Source organism: Equus caballus, chromosome 10 (genome assembly GCF_041296265.1).
Source record: "Equus caballus isolate H_3958 breed thoroughbred chromosome 10, TB-T2T, whole genome shotgun sequence".
NCBI classification, from domain to species: domain Eukaryota; kingdom Metazoa; phylum Chordata; class Mammalia; order Perissodactyla; family Equidae; genus Equus; species Equus caballus.
In genome coordinates this window covers 3,722,451-3,740,320 of record NC_091693.1, presented here as the reverse complement: position 1 = coordinate 3,740,320, position 17,870 = coordinate 3,722,451, and the positions used below count along the sequence as shown (strand labels likewise).

Sequence of the window (17,870 nt, the reverse complement as noted above, 5' to 3'; positions counted from 1 at the left end):
TATTCATTCATGATAACAAGGTGCATCTAAGACTTTCTTCTTTATATCCTAGACTATTCCAGTCAGTCGTCAGCCCAGTTGAGTGGATTAGTACCATAGATACCTTGCACCACAGTTAGAGATGCAGGGGATGTGGCCACATCATCAGTTTTAATGCCCACAGCACTGAAGGGATAAAGCAGGGAGGGGACCAGCAACGCTCTTAGGTTGTCAACAGAAGGAAGAGAATACTTTTTATAGAAGCATTATTTATTATTTAATTGTGCGTCGTTATTTTAAACAAATTGTGCCTGGCTTTAAAATAGCAGAGATGGTGAAATGGTGAGGTAGGTTAAAATCATAAATTATGGATAAGGGCTGCAGAACAGGAAGACTATAAAAATCGCAGAGGGATAAATAATATAATTTAATTATAAAACAGTGCTATAAAAAAGCTTTCTTTAAGAAAAGGTTTTTTTTTTTCCTTTCCAGTAGCTTTAAAGCACAGATCATACCATTATTCTAGTTCGGAGGTCAGCAAACAGATTTGGGCTCTGTGGGCCAGACGGTCCCTGTCACAACTACTCAGTGCCGATGTTGTAACTTGAAAATACCCACACACAATATGTAAACAAATGGGCGTGGCTGTGTTCCAACCGCAACTTTGCAAAGACGAGTGGCAGGCGAGATGTGAAGCAAGAGTGGCAGTTTACTGATCCCTCTTCTCTCCCAGCACTGTCCAACAGAAGCAAAATGTGAGCCACGAGGCAGTTTAAAATTTTCTAGTAGCTAACATTAAAAAAATAAAAACAAGTGAAATTAATTTTAATATATTTTATTTAACCCAAAATATCCAAAATATTTCACATGTAATCAATATAAAAAACTATTATGAGCTAATTTAATTTGTTTTTGTATTAAGTCTTCGAAACTGTTGTGTATTGGACATTGACTGGATACTAGTCACACTTCAAGCACTCAGTAGCCACAGGCAGCTCGTGGCTACCGAACGGCACCGTATGTTCTGGATCTTCCATGCTGGGATTTCTACAACCAACCTGGACTTCAGTGACACACTGTTGGGATTTGGTTCTTGAAATGGGGATATAATTATGTTATTATATAATAACTCACCCCTGGGGAGTTAGGACAAGGAATTACAGCTATTAGGAAGAAATATCTGGCCTCACTTTAAGCTGAGGTGGCCCAGGATTCTAGGGCATAAATGGACAACCAGAGCAATGATACAGTCAGATGACGTTAGCTTTACTTGCCAGTGCGACAACCTAGTGCGAAAAATATTTGATATAGACCCCAAAATGATCAAGGTGTGAACACATTATTGTAATCTTTGGTCTTCAATAAAGACTGCTAATGGTCATTAACAGAGCTAGTTTTTAGCACTTTGACTATATCAGAATTTAAAGCACATAAAGATGTGATTCAGAAGATAAAATGAACTGTATAGCAAGGAAAGAAGCTTTAAAATTAGACTGAATTTTTAAAACCATGGAAACAATGTAAATGCCTTTTCATCTTTGTGTAACACAGTTTAATGCTTGTCAGCAATAGTTTAAAACACGTTACCAAAGGGTAATGATAAGCCTTAGTTTAACCTCTGGGAAGTTCTTCATTATTTAAACCCAACTTTCTAAGCGATCAAATCAGCATTTCCAAGATAAGAATGGATTTAACCTTGTTAATAAAACTTAGAGGCAAGTGTTTTTAACAAAAAATTTATTACCAAAATACAATATTAAAGTCAATGCATGACAAACTCCTGTAAAGCAAAATAAATTATTCTAACATTGTACAGTCCTTCCAAAGGTAGTCAGAGAAGCGCTGTGGACCCCGCTTCCTGCGTGGGGAACAGACTGTCCACTGCGAGCACGGCCCAGGTTTCAGGCTTAAGGCATGCAGCTCCAGGTGCAGGGTAATTTTACAAAATGCAAACCATCCGAGTTCCATTAGATACAGTGTCAGAATTAACTGTAGTCCTTACATGTCAGTATTCCAGAAGTTTTTAGACTTTGGCTATAGAAGCAATGTCATAGTGTTACACAATACTTATTTCTTAAAAAAATACATGTATTCATGTCCATGAATATCAAACTCAAATTTCTATTAAATATATTTTATAGAATATTACTTAGAGCACCTTGCTGTACAATAAAAAAAGATTAAATAAGTGTCTATGAAAACTAAAAATATACTAAGTCTCAAAAGAGAAGCCTGCTTGTCTTTGTCAAGCCAAGTACATTGCGGGAAGATACAATGTAAACATAGGCGCCCACCATTTGCTTTGTGAGAAAAGACACAGAAAATAATAACAAAGCCACTGAAAGCTACCTTGAATAGGATGACAGATCTAGAACAAAGGCTTCAGTCAGTGTCACTACACTGCGCTGGCTGGACACAGAAATCGAAGTCTACAGATCAGTACAGGCATGGTACTGCTAGGACTTTGGGGACACCAAGCATATTCTGGATTATTAGAGAAAGAGAGAAAATGTTAGAGCCTGAAAAGTATTATTTATAATCATCAGAATGCATCATCTTCCCGCTCCCCACCTTTGCCTTATCCAGTAAGTTTCTTTTAAAAACTGCTTTTACTATCAAATCTTAGAATTTTAGGTGTTCAGAGTGGAAAACAAATACTATGAGCTTTGTATGGCCAAAGATGTAGTAGCAGTAAATAAAATGTTATTCCTGTAAAGGCAATTCCTGCTGATTTATTTAATACCTGTCTCTCTAGAACTAAAATTGCATATTTAATCTTCATTATTACTTTTAGAAATACTCAACTGCTCTTGGTAGAGGTACCGTTAACTCAAGGCTTGCCACAAAACGACAATGGGAAGGAACAGAACATCCTTGGTATGTGGCTCCTCCTATAGGCCAAGAGAAAGCTTGTGAGGATATTGTAGGCCAAAACCAGATGAATGTTTGAAGGCTTTGAATTTCTGGGTTAATTTTTTCCCATGAACTACAGAAATTTTAAATCCATGATTCCAAATGGAAAATTTAAGTAACAATCAATGTTTAAGTTTAAGGAAATGAAAAAAGATAATTTAAAAATTCACTGTGGAAAATTTTGGGATTTTTTCAGTTATTTGCATTTTCCAAATGATTACATAAAATTAAAGCCAAGGTAAATTTATAAAACAAAATTCTTCTAAGATTGTTAATTTTCAGAATAATACATTTTTATAAAGAAACATTGAGTTGTAGCTACCAGCAATGAAAGAATTGAATGAGTGGCAACAATATGATAATAATGGAACCATTTAAAATATTTTATTTGAATTTGAAATGAAATATGATTGTATTTTAATCCTGAAAATGAAAGGAAAAAATGAATATAAATGCATACGCAGTGGATTTGGGGAATATAATTTAGTATATAAAAATTCATTTTATCTTTTTAAAAACTACATATCAGAAATGGATTAACTTTCATAAATAAATTAAAGCTACCTAAATTAAAGAGCTACAAAGTTATAATCGTTTGTTTAAATATCATCATCAAAACGAGATTAAAAAAACAAATCAGACAATGCTTTAAGATGCCTGGCCCCGCTTAAACAGTTCCCAATGCTATCTTAAAAATGTTAATTCATACCTGGACTTCGGGAAGAGAACTCTTTCCTAAAACGTGTCTACAGAAACAAATTCTGTTTTTGATGTTTTCTAAGTTCACCAGTCACAGCCTCAGCTCTGGAAGATGTCAGAAACCAAGTTCAGAAAGAGCACCGTGAACATGGTGCACTGCATGGAGCACCGGCCTTGTGACTTGTAGCGGAATTCACTTAAAACAATGCACAAATAAATGATCAGAACTACAGAAGCATAAACGAAAAAACCCTGTTATCTTCATTCTTTGAAATACATTATGATACAAAATGTGTAATTAATGAGAAGATTACATCTATTTGACGGCAAGTTTCAATGCAAAAGCACTTTTAGATGGTTTTCCATATGTCCTATTGCACACTAATAAAATGAAATTTCCTAGATAGGAGGAACTCTGTAGACTTGCCAAATGTTTGTTGTTAAAAGTTTTATAAACAACCAGAACTCTTCCTCTATTTTAGCCACATTTGGTTATACCTCTTATGCTAAGTACAAATAAATTAAACTCCAGGAAGTGAAATCTCAATAGCGTACTCGTTTTAAGGGGCTTCTGAATTTCACCGCTCTTTCCTCAAATGATTTTTATTTAAGAGTTCCAACTACTTCCCAGGTCTGATGATCAAATGCAAATTTCTACACTTTGTTGCTTTAATAGACTCTTTCAGATAACAAGCCCGGTCTAGTTTAGAAGAAAGGATTAGAAGGCCTATGCAACTAGCAAGGAAACAGCAGTGTTCTGTCAGACACCCTGAAAAGAACCTCTGCGAAGGGCACTGCGCTCCGCGAGGTACCAGCTGCACGAAACTTGGGACTTGGGTTGAGTCTGGTGGCAGTTTGCCTATTTCTGCCTTCGCCCACAAGAAATTCACTGCAAATTTAAGACCGTTAATTGACTTCTTAATGCCTATTTACAATCTAGATTTGGATTTAGAGGTCTCTTTTCTTTTTCTCTTCTTTCAGGAGTACAGTAATATATCTGAGATTAACTATATGACTGCTTCCTATCAATTTGGGAACGATTAGGTAGGTCATTTCAAAGCCCTCCAGTCACCTTTTCCTTGTTGACTCTGTTGGTAACACTGAAAAGCCCTCAGGGAGCCGCCTCCTGCTTCTCACAAGAGGCCTGTCATTCCAGAGCCGGCAGGTCAAAACTGAGAACGAAGAAAACTAAGCTCTGCTTAAGACCGTGACACTTTTATAACAAATTTTAGAACAGTTCCTGAACAACCCTTTCTTCACTCTTCTGCTTGCATTTCTAGACTATGATAAGCTTTTAATAATAAATACACTCAACACTAAGAAGAGGTAACAGAGGGTTAATACAGAATTACATCTTTGCTTCCTCCTCAACTCATTTCCCCTCACTCAAAATATTTAAACATCATTACCGCTTATCCATTTGGAATTCCTCTTATTACATTACAAATTTGGTTCCAAGTCACATCTGTCATTGCCTCAAAAATCACACCATTTCCTCCGTGTCTAGTGAGCCATTTGACAGCACAAAGGTGAAGCTGTGGTTTAAGGGATCCCTCTTCCACCGCTGTCCTCTTCAAGTAATGATTCCATCTAATTTGTGTTTAGAGTTGTGTTGTGGTCCTTATTTAGGATGATGTTTACGATTTCACCCTCATGCTCTTTCATATGATCCAAGAGATTTTCTTTGCTGGTAGATTCAAAACCACAAATACAACAACAGAAGAGTAAAACACAATACTCCATACCAGGAGGGGCTGGACTGGAGTTTTTTTCTAGACTATATGAGGTATTACTTGCAGGGCTCAGTTTGTCATTCTCGTTGGGACCTACGACTTCACTGGGCGCTTGGGCAATCAGCTCTGAGGGCGACATCAAGTTCTCTGAACTGCCAGTGAGAGGATCGGCTCTCTCTTCACTGTTGTTCACCACAGCCTTTCCAGGGGATTTCCCCAGAACTCTTGAAAACAAAACACAGTACACCAGACCTTGAGTTGGTTATAACGTAGGACTGATAGATTTAAGCCTAACTTTAATTCATATATAACAATAAGGGAAGGGTAGGATCAAATACCTGCCACTTTGTGAAATTGCATCATTAATAGCCTTGTTTACTTGTTCGTAGTTATAATTTTGGTCACTCGCATGCTTCCACATATGAGACTTCAAAGACGGAGGATGGCTGCAGACATACCCACACAAGGAGCATCTGAAAGACAGGCAGCAGGGAGATCAGAGCCACCCCATGAGATCATTTCTAGTAATTATAATAATTCTGTAGCAATTATTAAATTCCTCCTTCTGAAGCCCTATTAGACACTGTATCTCACTGAATCTAAGATGTCACTGATTCTAACACACATATTGATTTCAAGGCTAAAATGTCCTAGAATGGATATCCTAGAATCAACGAACTAAAGTACTTTACATTATCAAGAATTTGTAAGAATCAAGACAAACATCCCAGATTACTGTAGCTATTACAGTATTTGGAAATATTTCTAATATAGTAATATATAAAATCTTTGCTCCAAATTATTTAGATAATAATCTTAAAGTTTCTATTCAAAATACCAATTGTTTCACATAATTGGGTGCCCTTGATAAAATCTGAACTGAATGAAGTACTTTCAAAAAGAATTACGACTAGTTTTTAGAGCACCTTTAGGTTTCTCCTTTCTCTTCCCTGCATCTAGCTCCCCCTATTACTAACACCTTGCCTCAGTGTGGAATGTTTGTTATACCTGATGAACCAATATCGATACACCACTACCAACTAGAGCCCACAGTTTACATACATTAGGGGTCACTGTTTGTGTTGCACAGTTCTATGTGTTTTAACAAATGCATAATGTCATGTACCCACCATTACAATATCCTGCTGAATAATTTCCCTGCCCTAAAAATCCTCTGTGCTCACCTATTCGCCCCTCCCACCCCCTGAATCCCTGGCAGCCACTGATTCTTTTGCTGTCTCCATAGTTTTGTCTTTTCCAGAATGTCATACAGCTGGAATCACATAGTGTGTAGCCTTTTCAGACTGGTTTCTTTCACCTAGCAATAAGCGTTTAAGGTTCCTGCATGTCTTCTCATGCCTTGATAGCTCTTTCTTATCCCTGAATAATATTCCATTGTAGGGATGTACCACAGTTTATCCATTTACTGACTGAACGACATCTGGTTGCTTCCAAGTTTTGGCAATTATGAATAAAGCTGTTATAAACATTCATGGCAGGTTTTTGTGTGGATATAAGTTTTCATCATCTGAGTAAATACCTAGGAGCACATCTAGTAAATATCTAGAACTGCTGGGTTCCATGGTAAAATTATGTTTACCTTCTTAGGAACTGCAAATGTACTATCATAAAAAAATGTTTAAACTTTTTATAATTAAAAAAAAATTTTTTTTGAGGAAGATTAGTCCTGAGCTAACATCTGCTGTCAATCCTCCTCTTTTTGCTGAGGAAGACTGGCCCTGAGCTAACATCTGTGTCCATCTTCCTCTACTTTATATGTGGGATGCCTACCACAGCATGGCTTGCCAAGCTGTGCCATGTCTGCACCCAGGATCTGAACCAGTGAACCCCGGGCTGCCAAAGCGGAACATGTGAACTTAGCCACTGTGCCACCAGGCAGGCCCCCAAATGTACTTTTTAAAAGACATTTTTGTTAAACAGTTAATTACAAACCTAACAAATCAGGTAACTTATCTGAATTCATTCCAACAAGAGATATGGTCACCAATGATGAAACACAAAGACAATCAGAAGGCAGAAGAGTAAATAAGACAAATACGGCAAGGACTAAAGACTGCCTCACCTCCAATTTAACTTTATGATGGCATGCAGCAATATTATCTTTTATTACATGTCCTGAGGCATAAGGTCCAAGGCCAATGAAGGGCCTTTGACCTCAAGAACTATGAGGCCACTTAAAGGCAATGAATACGCAATTCTTGGAAGAACTTCCCAGAAACCCAAACATATAACAAGATGTACAATTCTAATTAATAATCAGAGAAATGCATCACACGCATAAGACTGATAAAGATGAGTAAGTCCATATCTATGATTGTACTTGTTATGCTGTGGGGTGAGTGTAGTGTGGTTATAGCCCCTGATCAAGTGTTTCTGGATTGGTCCCTTGGAAGGAGCAGCTGCCCTGCACCACTGTTGCCTGGCACCAAGGTCGACACTGAGCAAGCGGGAGTGAAACAGCCAAGGCCAAGAGATGCCCACTGATTTCCTCCCAGTACTACCAACCAGTACAAGCCTTTGCGCATGCCAAACCCTGACATGGTATTTATAATATAAATACCTTTGTATTACATTATGGAAAGGGGAAACATACATGTAATCTTAGCTCTTCAGATTACTTGTCTCCTCACATACAATCAGACTGTTGCCCTGAAGCCTCATCAGAAAATTCTGTATCCAGAATGAGTCATAGGATGCCACAAGGAAAGGGGCCCCTGAGTGAAGGTCAAATCTATGCAATGGGAATTTCATACTCTGAGAAAACGGGTCAGAAGACAAATTCCAGAAATTGCACTTTTATCCTACACAACAGCTTTGACCTTACTCAAATCTTCTAAAAATAAATGTGGTGAATTATTAAATAACATTCTTCTTTTTTAAAAAATAAACTTTCAGTTTTAGAGATTTACAGAAAAGCTAAGTTTTGCCTTTTGTTAACATCTTCTATTACTATGAGGTACATGTGTCATAAAGGAGGAGCCCGTGCTGACACATTATTACTAACTACAGTCCACGCTTTATTGAGATGTCCTTGGTCTTTACCTAATGTCCTTTTTCTGTCCCAGGATCCCATCTAAGACACCACATTATGTCGAGTCATCATGCATCCTTAGGATTTTCCAGACTCTAACACTTTCCCTGACCTTCCTTGTTTTTAAGGACCTTGACAGACATGAGGACTCCTGGTCAGGCATTCTGTAGAACGTCCCTCATTGAGGGTTTGTCTGATGTTTTCTCCTGGTTAGACTGAGGGAAGGGTTCCTGGGAGGAAGACCGCAGAGGTGAAGCGCCATTCTTATCACATGACACTGTCGACGCGACTCGTCACCGCTGATGCTGCCCCCGGAGCACCCGGCTGAGGTCAGGCTTCCACAGTGAAGCTGCTCTTTCTCATCCCCCGTCTCCACACGGTGCACGTGGGGAGGAAGGTGCTCTGTGCAGCCTACACCTAAGGAGTGGGAACTAGAAGCCCCCTCCGTGGCTATCTGTGTATCTCTGTAGGGCATCTCCATCAATCATGGGGAATTCTGCACAGGAGCTTTCTCTATTCTCATCCATTTATTTATTTATTTGATAATCATTTATTTATATCAGTATGGACTCATGGGTATTTATTTTATAGTTTGGGACATAATTCAATACTACATTATTTATTTTGTTGGTCAAATCACTGGGGGTTCTTTTAGTTGGCCCCTATGTCCTGGTCACATACTCCCACTACCATACTCCCATTGTTTTGCTTGTTGAGCACTTCCTTACTTTCCGGTACTACAAGATGTTCCTAGCTTACCTCACATAGTCCCTGCCCCAGTGCTACATTAGATCAAGTCATTTCTCTGGTTCCCTTTATTGGAGAACAGAATTAGAAACCAAGATTTGGGTGCCAGGTGAATTGCTTTACTTTTATAAATAACCTATTTTCCTGATTTTAAAAATTCACTGTAGAAAATTAGAAATATACAGGAAAAAACAAAGAAAACAAAAATCACTTATAACTTTACCACTATATGTAACCAATGATTATAATTTTGATATATATTTCCCAGTCTTTTAATATACAATTATTTATAATATTGGGATCATGCAAGTCTACTGTTTTGTTGGTATTCCTCAATATAACTTAAATTTTCTACAATAAAATATTTTGTGGCTGCTCAGAATTCCATCACTAGATGGAATTGGCAGTTTTCCATCCACAATTCCTTATCATTTCATGCAAAAAATATAATTCTAAAAACTGACAATCAAGAACTTCTTGTTTCTGATCCATAATGTAGAAGCTTGGAAACTGCCACTCCATCCTTACAGCAAGTCAAAAGCTGAACAAACTGTAAAATCAACAATTGTTCTTAGATCTGTAAGAGAAGTGAGGTCACAGGGCAAACTGCTGCCCTCAAAACTGGAGACGGACTGGCAGATGCAGAGACTCCCAACTTACTGGAAACGCACGAGCTAAAACCCCCAAAGGAACCAGCGCTGGAACGGGGCAAGATGCACTGCTGGGGACTCACTGCAGACAAGCGTGAGAGCTGACAACCTGAGGGGTGCAGTCACGGGGGGCTCCCGCACTTTCTGAGTTCCCTCCTAGAATTCTACCATATTCTTAGTGAACACTGGAGAAAAAGCCTCTTGTGCTCCTGGCAGGTGGAGGGGAAAAGAATCATTGAAATACACCAAAGTGCTGTTTTTAACAAGGTCTGCCCACAGGAGAAACTATTTAACCAGAGCCTAACCTGCTAGAGTTTTATCAGTGTCTAACTGAGCTGAGGGAAGAGAGATACCCAACTCCAGCCCATTCTAGCTATACTGTCCACCAAGGAGGGTGGGGTGGGAGACTGAGAAGCATGTGTCAAGTTCAGTCTAGAGGCTCAGGCTAAGAAACTGAGACCTAATCAGAGGAGTACAAAATGACCCCCTCCCCGCTGCTCCCATTACCACCACATTACTAAAGGCCTATTTACTGCAGTGCCTTTTACCCAGTACAACATGCCTGGCTGTCAAGAAAAAATTACAAGACATACTAAAAGGCAAAAACAAATGTTTGAAGAGACAGAACAAGTATCAGAACATGGCAGAAGGCTGGAATTATCAGACTGGTGATTTAAAACAACTATGACTAATATGCTAAGAGCTCTAATGAATAACATATACAGAATGCAAGAACAGTTGGACAATGAAAGCAGAGAGATGGAAATTCCAAGAACCAAAAAGAAATGCTAGAGATCAAAAAACACGTAACAGAAGTGAAGAGCGCCTTTGATGGGCTTATTAGCAGACTGCACACAGCTGACTAAAGAATCTCTCAGCTAGAGGCTAAGTCAATAGAAACCACCAAAAAAGGAATGCAAACAGAAAAAAGATGGAAAAAAAACCCAGAACAGAATGTACAACTACAAAAGGTGTAACATATGCTTAATGGGAATACCAGAAGAAGAGTGAGAGAGAGGAAGAGAATATCTGAAACAATCATAACTCAGAATTTCCCCAAATTAGTATCAGACACCAAAACACAGATCCAGGAAGCTCAGAGAACACCGAGCAGGATAAATGGCAGAAAAACTACATGTATCTATATCGTTTTGAACCACAGAAAATAAAACGAAAAAAATCCTGAAAGGAGCCAGAGGAAAAAAATATTTTACTTATAAAAGAGTGAAGATAAGAATTACACCCAGTTTCTTCTCAGAAAACATGCAAGCAAGAAGAGAGTGGAGTGAAATATTTAAGGTGTTGAGAGAAAAAAACAACTAACCTAGAATTCTGTACACAGTGAAATTATTCTTCAAAAGTGAAGTTGAAATAGACACTTTTTCAGATCAACAAAAGTCAAAGGAATTTGTTGCCAGTAGACCTGTCTTGCCAAAAATGTTAAAAGAACTTCAGAAAGAAGGAAAATAATACAGGCAGAAACCTGGATCTATGTAAAGAAAGGAAGGTGATCAGAGAAGGCATAAGAAAAGGTGAAATAAAAACTTTTATTTTTCTTATTCTTATTTGAACTAAGAGAGAACAATCTGTTCAAAATAATGATGGCCACAATGTATTGAATTATGTATGCTTATGTATGTGTGTGCGCACACACACACACGCTTATGTATAAATGAAATAAATGACAGAAGTGATACAAAGGATGGGAAGAAGAATTAGAATTATTTTAATACAAGGTACTGGTACTACCCATGAAGCTGGTATAGTATTACTTGGATTGGTTGCAAATTTATATTGCAAACTCTAGAGAAACTGCTAAAAAAAGTAAAAAAAAGTGTAACTGATACAGTAAGAAAGAAGAGAAAATGGAATCATATAAGATGCTCAATTAAAACCACAAAAAGGCAGGAAAAGAGTAAAAGAAAATAATAGGAACAAAGAACACGGGCAACAAATAGAAAACAGTAACAAATATAATAGATATAAATCCAACTATATCAATAATCGTTTTGAACATCAATGGTCTAAATGCACATATTAAAAGACAGAGATTGTCAGAATGGATGAAAAAGCAAGAACCAACTATACGTTGTCTACAAGAAACCCACTTTAAATATAAAGACACATATAGATGAAAGTAAACTGCTGGAGACAGATATCCCACAGTAAGACTAATCAAAAGTAAGAAGGCATAGCTATATTAATTTCAGACAGAGTAGACTTCAGAGTGAGGAAAGTTATCAGGGGAAAAAACGGGTATTACATAATGATAAAGGGGTCAATTCTCCAAGAAGACATAATGATCTTTTAAATAGATGTGCCTAAGAACAGAACATAAAAATATGTAAGGCAAAAACTGACAGAACTGGAAGGAGAAACAGATGAATCCACTATTGTAGTTGGAGACTTAAACACCCCGCTACCAAATGGACAGATACAGTAGGCAGAAAATCAGTAAGGACACAGCTGAATTCAACACCACCATCAATCAACTGGATATAATGGACATCTACAGAATACTTCATCCAATGACAGCAGAGTACACCTTCTTCTCAAAGTCACATGGAGTATTCACCAAGACAGACCACATTCTACCTTAACAAATTTGAAAGAATAGAAATCATGCAATGCCTGCTTTCAGACCACGATGGAACAAAACTAAAAATCTGTAACAGAAAAACAACTGGAAAATACCAAAATACTTGGAGATTAAACAAGACACTAATAAATAACACATGGGTCAAAGAAGAAATCACAAGAAAAATTTTGAAATATTCTGAACTAATGAAAATACAGATTTTCAAAATGCATGGGAAGCAGCAAAAGCAGTGCTTTGAGGGAAATTTATAGTATTGAATGCATATAATATTAGAAAAGAAGAAAGATTTGACAATTATCTAAACTTCCATCTTGGGAAACTAGAAAAAGAAGAGCAAATAAAATCCAAAATAAGTAGAGAAAAAGAAATAAAAATTAGAGCAGAAATCAATGAAACTGAAATCAGGAAATAGAGAATATCAACAAAACCAAAAGCTAGTTCTTTGTTAATAAAATCAATACGCCAGTAAGTAGCCAGGTTACTTAAGAAAAAAAGAGATGAGACAAATTACTACCATCAGAAATGAAAGAGGGGACATCACTATAGATCCTACAGACATTAAAAGGATAGTCAAGGAATACTATGAATGACTCTATGCCCACAAATTTGATAATCTAGATGAAATAGACCAATTCCTTGAAAGACAAAATCTGCTAAAAGTCATACAAGAATAAGTAGATAATCTGAAGAGGCCTGTATCTATTAAAGAATTGAATCAATAACTAATAACCTTCCAAAATAGAAAGCACGAGGTCCTGAGGGGTTCACCGGTAAATTCTACCAAACATTTAGGAAGAAATTATACCAATTCTCTACAATTTCTTTGAGAAGATAGAAGCAGAGGGAATATTTCATAACTCATTCTATGAGGCCAGCATTACTCTAATACCAAAATCAGACAAGATATTACAAGGAAAGAAAACTATAGCCCAATCTCTCTCATGAACACAGATGCAAAAATCCTCAACAAAATATTAAAAAATCAAACCCATCAACGTGTAAAAAAAATTAAACACCACGACCAAGTGGGATTCATCCCAAGTATGCAAGGCTGGCTCAACATTTAAAAATTAATCAATGTAATCTATCACATTAACAGGTAAAGAAAAGTTATGTGATCATATCAATAGATGCAAAAAAAGCATCTGACAAAATGTAACACTCATTCATTATAAAAACTCTCAGCAACCTAGGAATATAAGGGAACTTTATCAAATGGATAAAGAATATCTACAATAAACCTACACCTAACATCATACTTGATGAGAAACTAGAAACTTTCCTGCTAAATTTAGGAACAAAGCATGTGTCCCTTCTCACCACTCCTTTTCAACGTTGTACTGGAAGTCCTAGCTAATTCAATAAGACAAGAAAAGGAAATAAAAGATATACTGATTGGGAAAGAAGAAACAAAATTGTCTTTGTCTGCAGATGACATGATGATCTACGTAGAAAATCTGAAAGAACTGACCAAAAAACTCCTGGAACAAATAAGCCATTATAGCAAGGTTATAGAGCAAAACACAAGGTTAATATACAAAAATCAATCGCTTCCCTATATTCCAGCAATGAACAAGTGGTATTTGAAATTAAAAACACAATACCGTTTACACTGGCACTCCTCAAAATGAAATACTTAGGTATTAATCTAACAAAATATGTATTAGATTTTTATGAGGAAAACTACAAAACTCTGATAAAAGACATCAAAAAAGAATTGAGTAAATGGATAGATATTCTATACTCTTGGATAGGAAGGCTCAATACCACCAAGATGTCAGTTCTTCTCGACTTGATCTATAGAATCAATGTGATCCCAATCAAAATCATTTTGTGGGTACTGACAAATTGATTCTAAAGTTTAAACGGATAGACAAAAGATCCAAAATAGCCAATACAACATTGAAAGAGAAGAACAAAGTAGAAGGAGTGACACTACACAACTAGAGAATCAGTAGAAAGATCAGTGGTCACCAGAGGTTTGGAGTTGGGGGAAGGAGGAAGGAATAGGTGGGACTCAGGGGATTTTTAGGGCAGTGAAACTACTCTGTATGATACTATAATACTATTATGGTGGCTACATGTCATTATAAATTTGTCTAAACCCACAGAATGTACACCACCAAGAATGAAACCTAGTGTAAACTATGGACTTTGGATGATAGTATGTCAATGTAGGCTCAGCAATTTTAAAAAATGTTACCACTCTAGTGGGGAATGTTGATAATGGGGGAGGCAATGAATGTGTGGGGCAGGAAGTATATGGGAAATTTTTATACTTCTGCTCAATATTGCAGTGAAACTAAAATGTTTTAAAAATTAATGCTTATTAAAAAAAGTTGACGGTCATCTTTGTATACGAATTTTAGGCACTTAGGCTTTTGATAAAGTCATTGAGATCACAGCCCATTAGTTCTAATATTTGCACCAGTACATGTTCATTCTTTTGGAAAATACTAAGAGTAGAAAGTAGAAAAAGAAATGCGACACAAATTCTTTTTCTAAACACCTACCATTCCAATGTCTAAAGTCAATAGAGAATAGCTAGCTTCTCTGTATTTAAATTAGCAGTATCTTCAAAAGTTCCAGAGTTTAAAAAGGCTTTCAAAGTATTTTTAGGAAGCTAGAATAACACTGATACTGAAATTTGGCAAGGGCAGCAGAAAAAAGAAAACTACAGACCAATCTCACTTTGACTATCAATGCAGATATCCTGGATAAAATGCTGGCAGACAGAATCCCACAGTATATTAAAAGAATAATATTCCATGACAATGGGAGGCTTATTCCAGGAATACCAAGAGTTCAATATTAGGAAATATTATTGCTATGATTCAGAAGAGAAAAGATAATATTTTCATTGTTGTTGCTGAAACAATCTAAAAAATTCAATATCCATTTTAACAAAACTTTTTATTATGGAAATCTTTAAACAAAGACAAAAAGTAGGAAAGTATAATGAATCTCCATAACCCAGCTTCAATAATTATTGATATTTTGCCAGTCTTGTTTCATGTATCAGCCAACTTAAATTTCCCTGATTTTTGCAGAAATGTCTTATTCCAATTAGGATCCAAACAAGATCTATATATTATTTCACTTGGTTGGTATATATCTTAAGTCTCTTAATCTATAACAGTTCTTCTTTCCCTTACCCACCTCATGCCATTTACATGTTGAAGAAACCAAGTCATCTGCCTTATAGAAGTTCTCATATTAGGGACGGCACTGATGACTTTCTGATGATATAGCATCATGTTCCTGTATGGCTCACATTTCTTGTAAAGCGGTAGTGAGATCTAGAAAAGGGTTTTTCAACCTCAGCCCTCTTAACATTTTGGGTTAGATAATTCTTTATTGTGGGGGCTGTTCTAGTCACTGTAGGATGTTTAGTAGCATCATTGGCCTCTACCCACTAGGTGCTAGTACACCCTCTCTCCCCATTGGGACAACCAACAATTCTCCAGAAACTGCCAAACGTCCTTTGGGGAGCAAAACTCCCCCTGGGTGACAACTACTAATGTAGAGGTTTTATTAGATTTGAGGTCAATTTTTTTCCATTTTTATTTTATTTTGCAAATATACTTCATGGGTAGAGATGAGATGTGTATTTCCCACCACCACATTTTAGGAGGTACTTAGATCAGGCTGACAACACCTAACCCAATATACATTCTTAATAAAATTTCTCAACAAACTAGGGTAGGTGGATAATTCTTTAACATGATGAAAGACATCTACTCAACCCCAAAACTAGTATAAAGCTTAATGAGGAAACCAGAAGCATTTCCATTAAGCCCAAGAACAAAATAAGGATGTTCACCATCCCCACTATTACTCAGTGTTGTGGAGTTGCTAGCCAGTACAATTAGATACGAGAAAGAAATAAGAGGTGCAAATATCACAAAGGGATGGCTGAGAAAATTATTTGCAGATCATACAATTATATACCTGGACAATCCAACAAGAATTAAAAATTGTTACAAGTAATAGGATAATTCAGTAAGGGCATAAAACTAACATTCTGTATAGATGCATAGCTTTCCTACGTAAAAACAACACTACTGAAAGCTGAGAGAGGAAAGAAAAGACCCAATTTATAAAAGCAAACAAAAAAATAAGTTACATGTGAATAAGCTTAATAAGTGCACACACACATGCACGCGTGTATGTGTTTGTATAAGCAGTCCTTGCTTTGCATGGTTCTGATATGCACGGATTTTGGTTACTATGTCTTAGTTAAATGTCACCAGTTCCCCAACAGTCTTGTTCAAATTTCAGTTACCAAGGAATGTTAACTGTAAGTAACTGTAGAGTACAAATTTCACTGGTAGTTCTTCAGGCCACTATGTTAACACAGGTGCTTCATGATCAGCAACGAATCACGTCACTTCTTTCAAAGTCTGTCAGTGATTGGTTCCTCAACTTCTATTCAGTTCACTCACAGATAGCAAAAGTATGCAATTATGTTGCCTCCTTCTCTCCCAGTGATAAACCTAAATGACATTTTACAAAAATGGTAATTCAAAAAAGGGAACTGGCCAACAAAATGGAAGTGCAGCCAAAAACCAAAAAGTAGTAATGATGAAAATGAAATTAGACTCATATGTAAAGGGAGTTATAGAACAAAGAGCTGACACAGGAATGCTGCCACTGACGCCACTGAAGAAACTCTGTATATGCAGCCAGAGGATCTATACGAAGATGAACTTAATGACGTGAATGAGGAAAGAAGTTCCCAGAGGAAGTTATGCTAAGTTCCCAGAGGAAGTTATGCTGGTAAAAAATTTCACGGTACAGAAACCCTTGGAGGTATTTCATAATATTGAAGGAGCAAAGGATAAAATATTGAAAGCTGATTCATACTCAGAGGGGTAGGACAATTGGTTGAGGCAAAGAAATGCTCACTCCATGCTGAAAGGTGTACAATGAGAAGCAAGCATTATGCAAACTACTCTTGATAAGTTTCTTACAAAGAAACAAAACATTTTAATTCTCAATGTTTCTAAACTTTAAATTATAGTGTATTAAATTAACACTACTTCATTTTTCATTTCTCTTTACATTTATAACTAATGGTAAGAGAGTTTTTAATATTTTAAGAAGAAAATTTAAGATCATCCAAACAGAAGATCAATAAGGAAACATTGGCCTTAAATGACACATCAGACCAGATGGACTTAACAGATATATACAGAACCTTCCGTCCAAAAACTGCAGACTACACATTCTTTTCAAATGCACATAGAACATTCTCCAGGATAGATCACAGATTAGGCCCCAAAACAGGTCTCAATATATTTAAGAAGACTGAAATAGCATCAAGAATCTTCTCTGACCACAATGGTATTAGACAACAACACAAGAAGAAAACTGGAAAAGTCACAAATATGTGGAGATTAAACAAAATGCTACTGAACAACTATTGGGTCAATGAAGAAATCAAAGGAGAAATAAAAAAACACATAGAGATAAATGAAAATATGACATACCAAAAA

At 36.6% G+C, this 17,870-nt stretch overlaps 1 protein-coding gene across 28 annotated transcripts in view; it reads right to left on the bottom strand.

The window, feature by feature from the left end:
• Positions 1 to 231: 231 nt before the first annotated feature.
• Positions 232 to 17,870, bottom strand: part of ZNF507 (zinc finger protein 507) — a 49,951-nt gene continuing 32,312 nt past the window's right edge. For 3 of the 28 annotated variants that reach the window (XM_023649369.2, XM_023649367.2, XM_070222722.1), the window contains 2 exons: positions 5,663 to 5,797; positions 1,700 to 5,548 (listed from right to left, as the gene is read on the bottom strand). In XM_023649369.2, the coding sequence (XP_023505137.1) occupies positions 5,182 to 5,548; positions 5,663 to 5,797 (502 nt within the window). In that variant the 3' untranslated portion in view covers positions 1,700 to 5,181. 28 annotated transcript variants of the gene reach the window in all.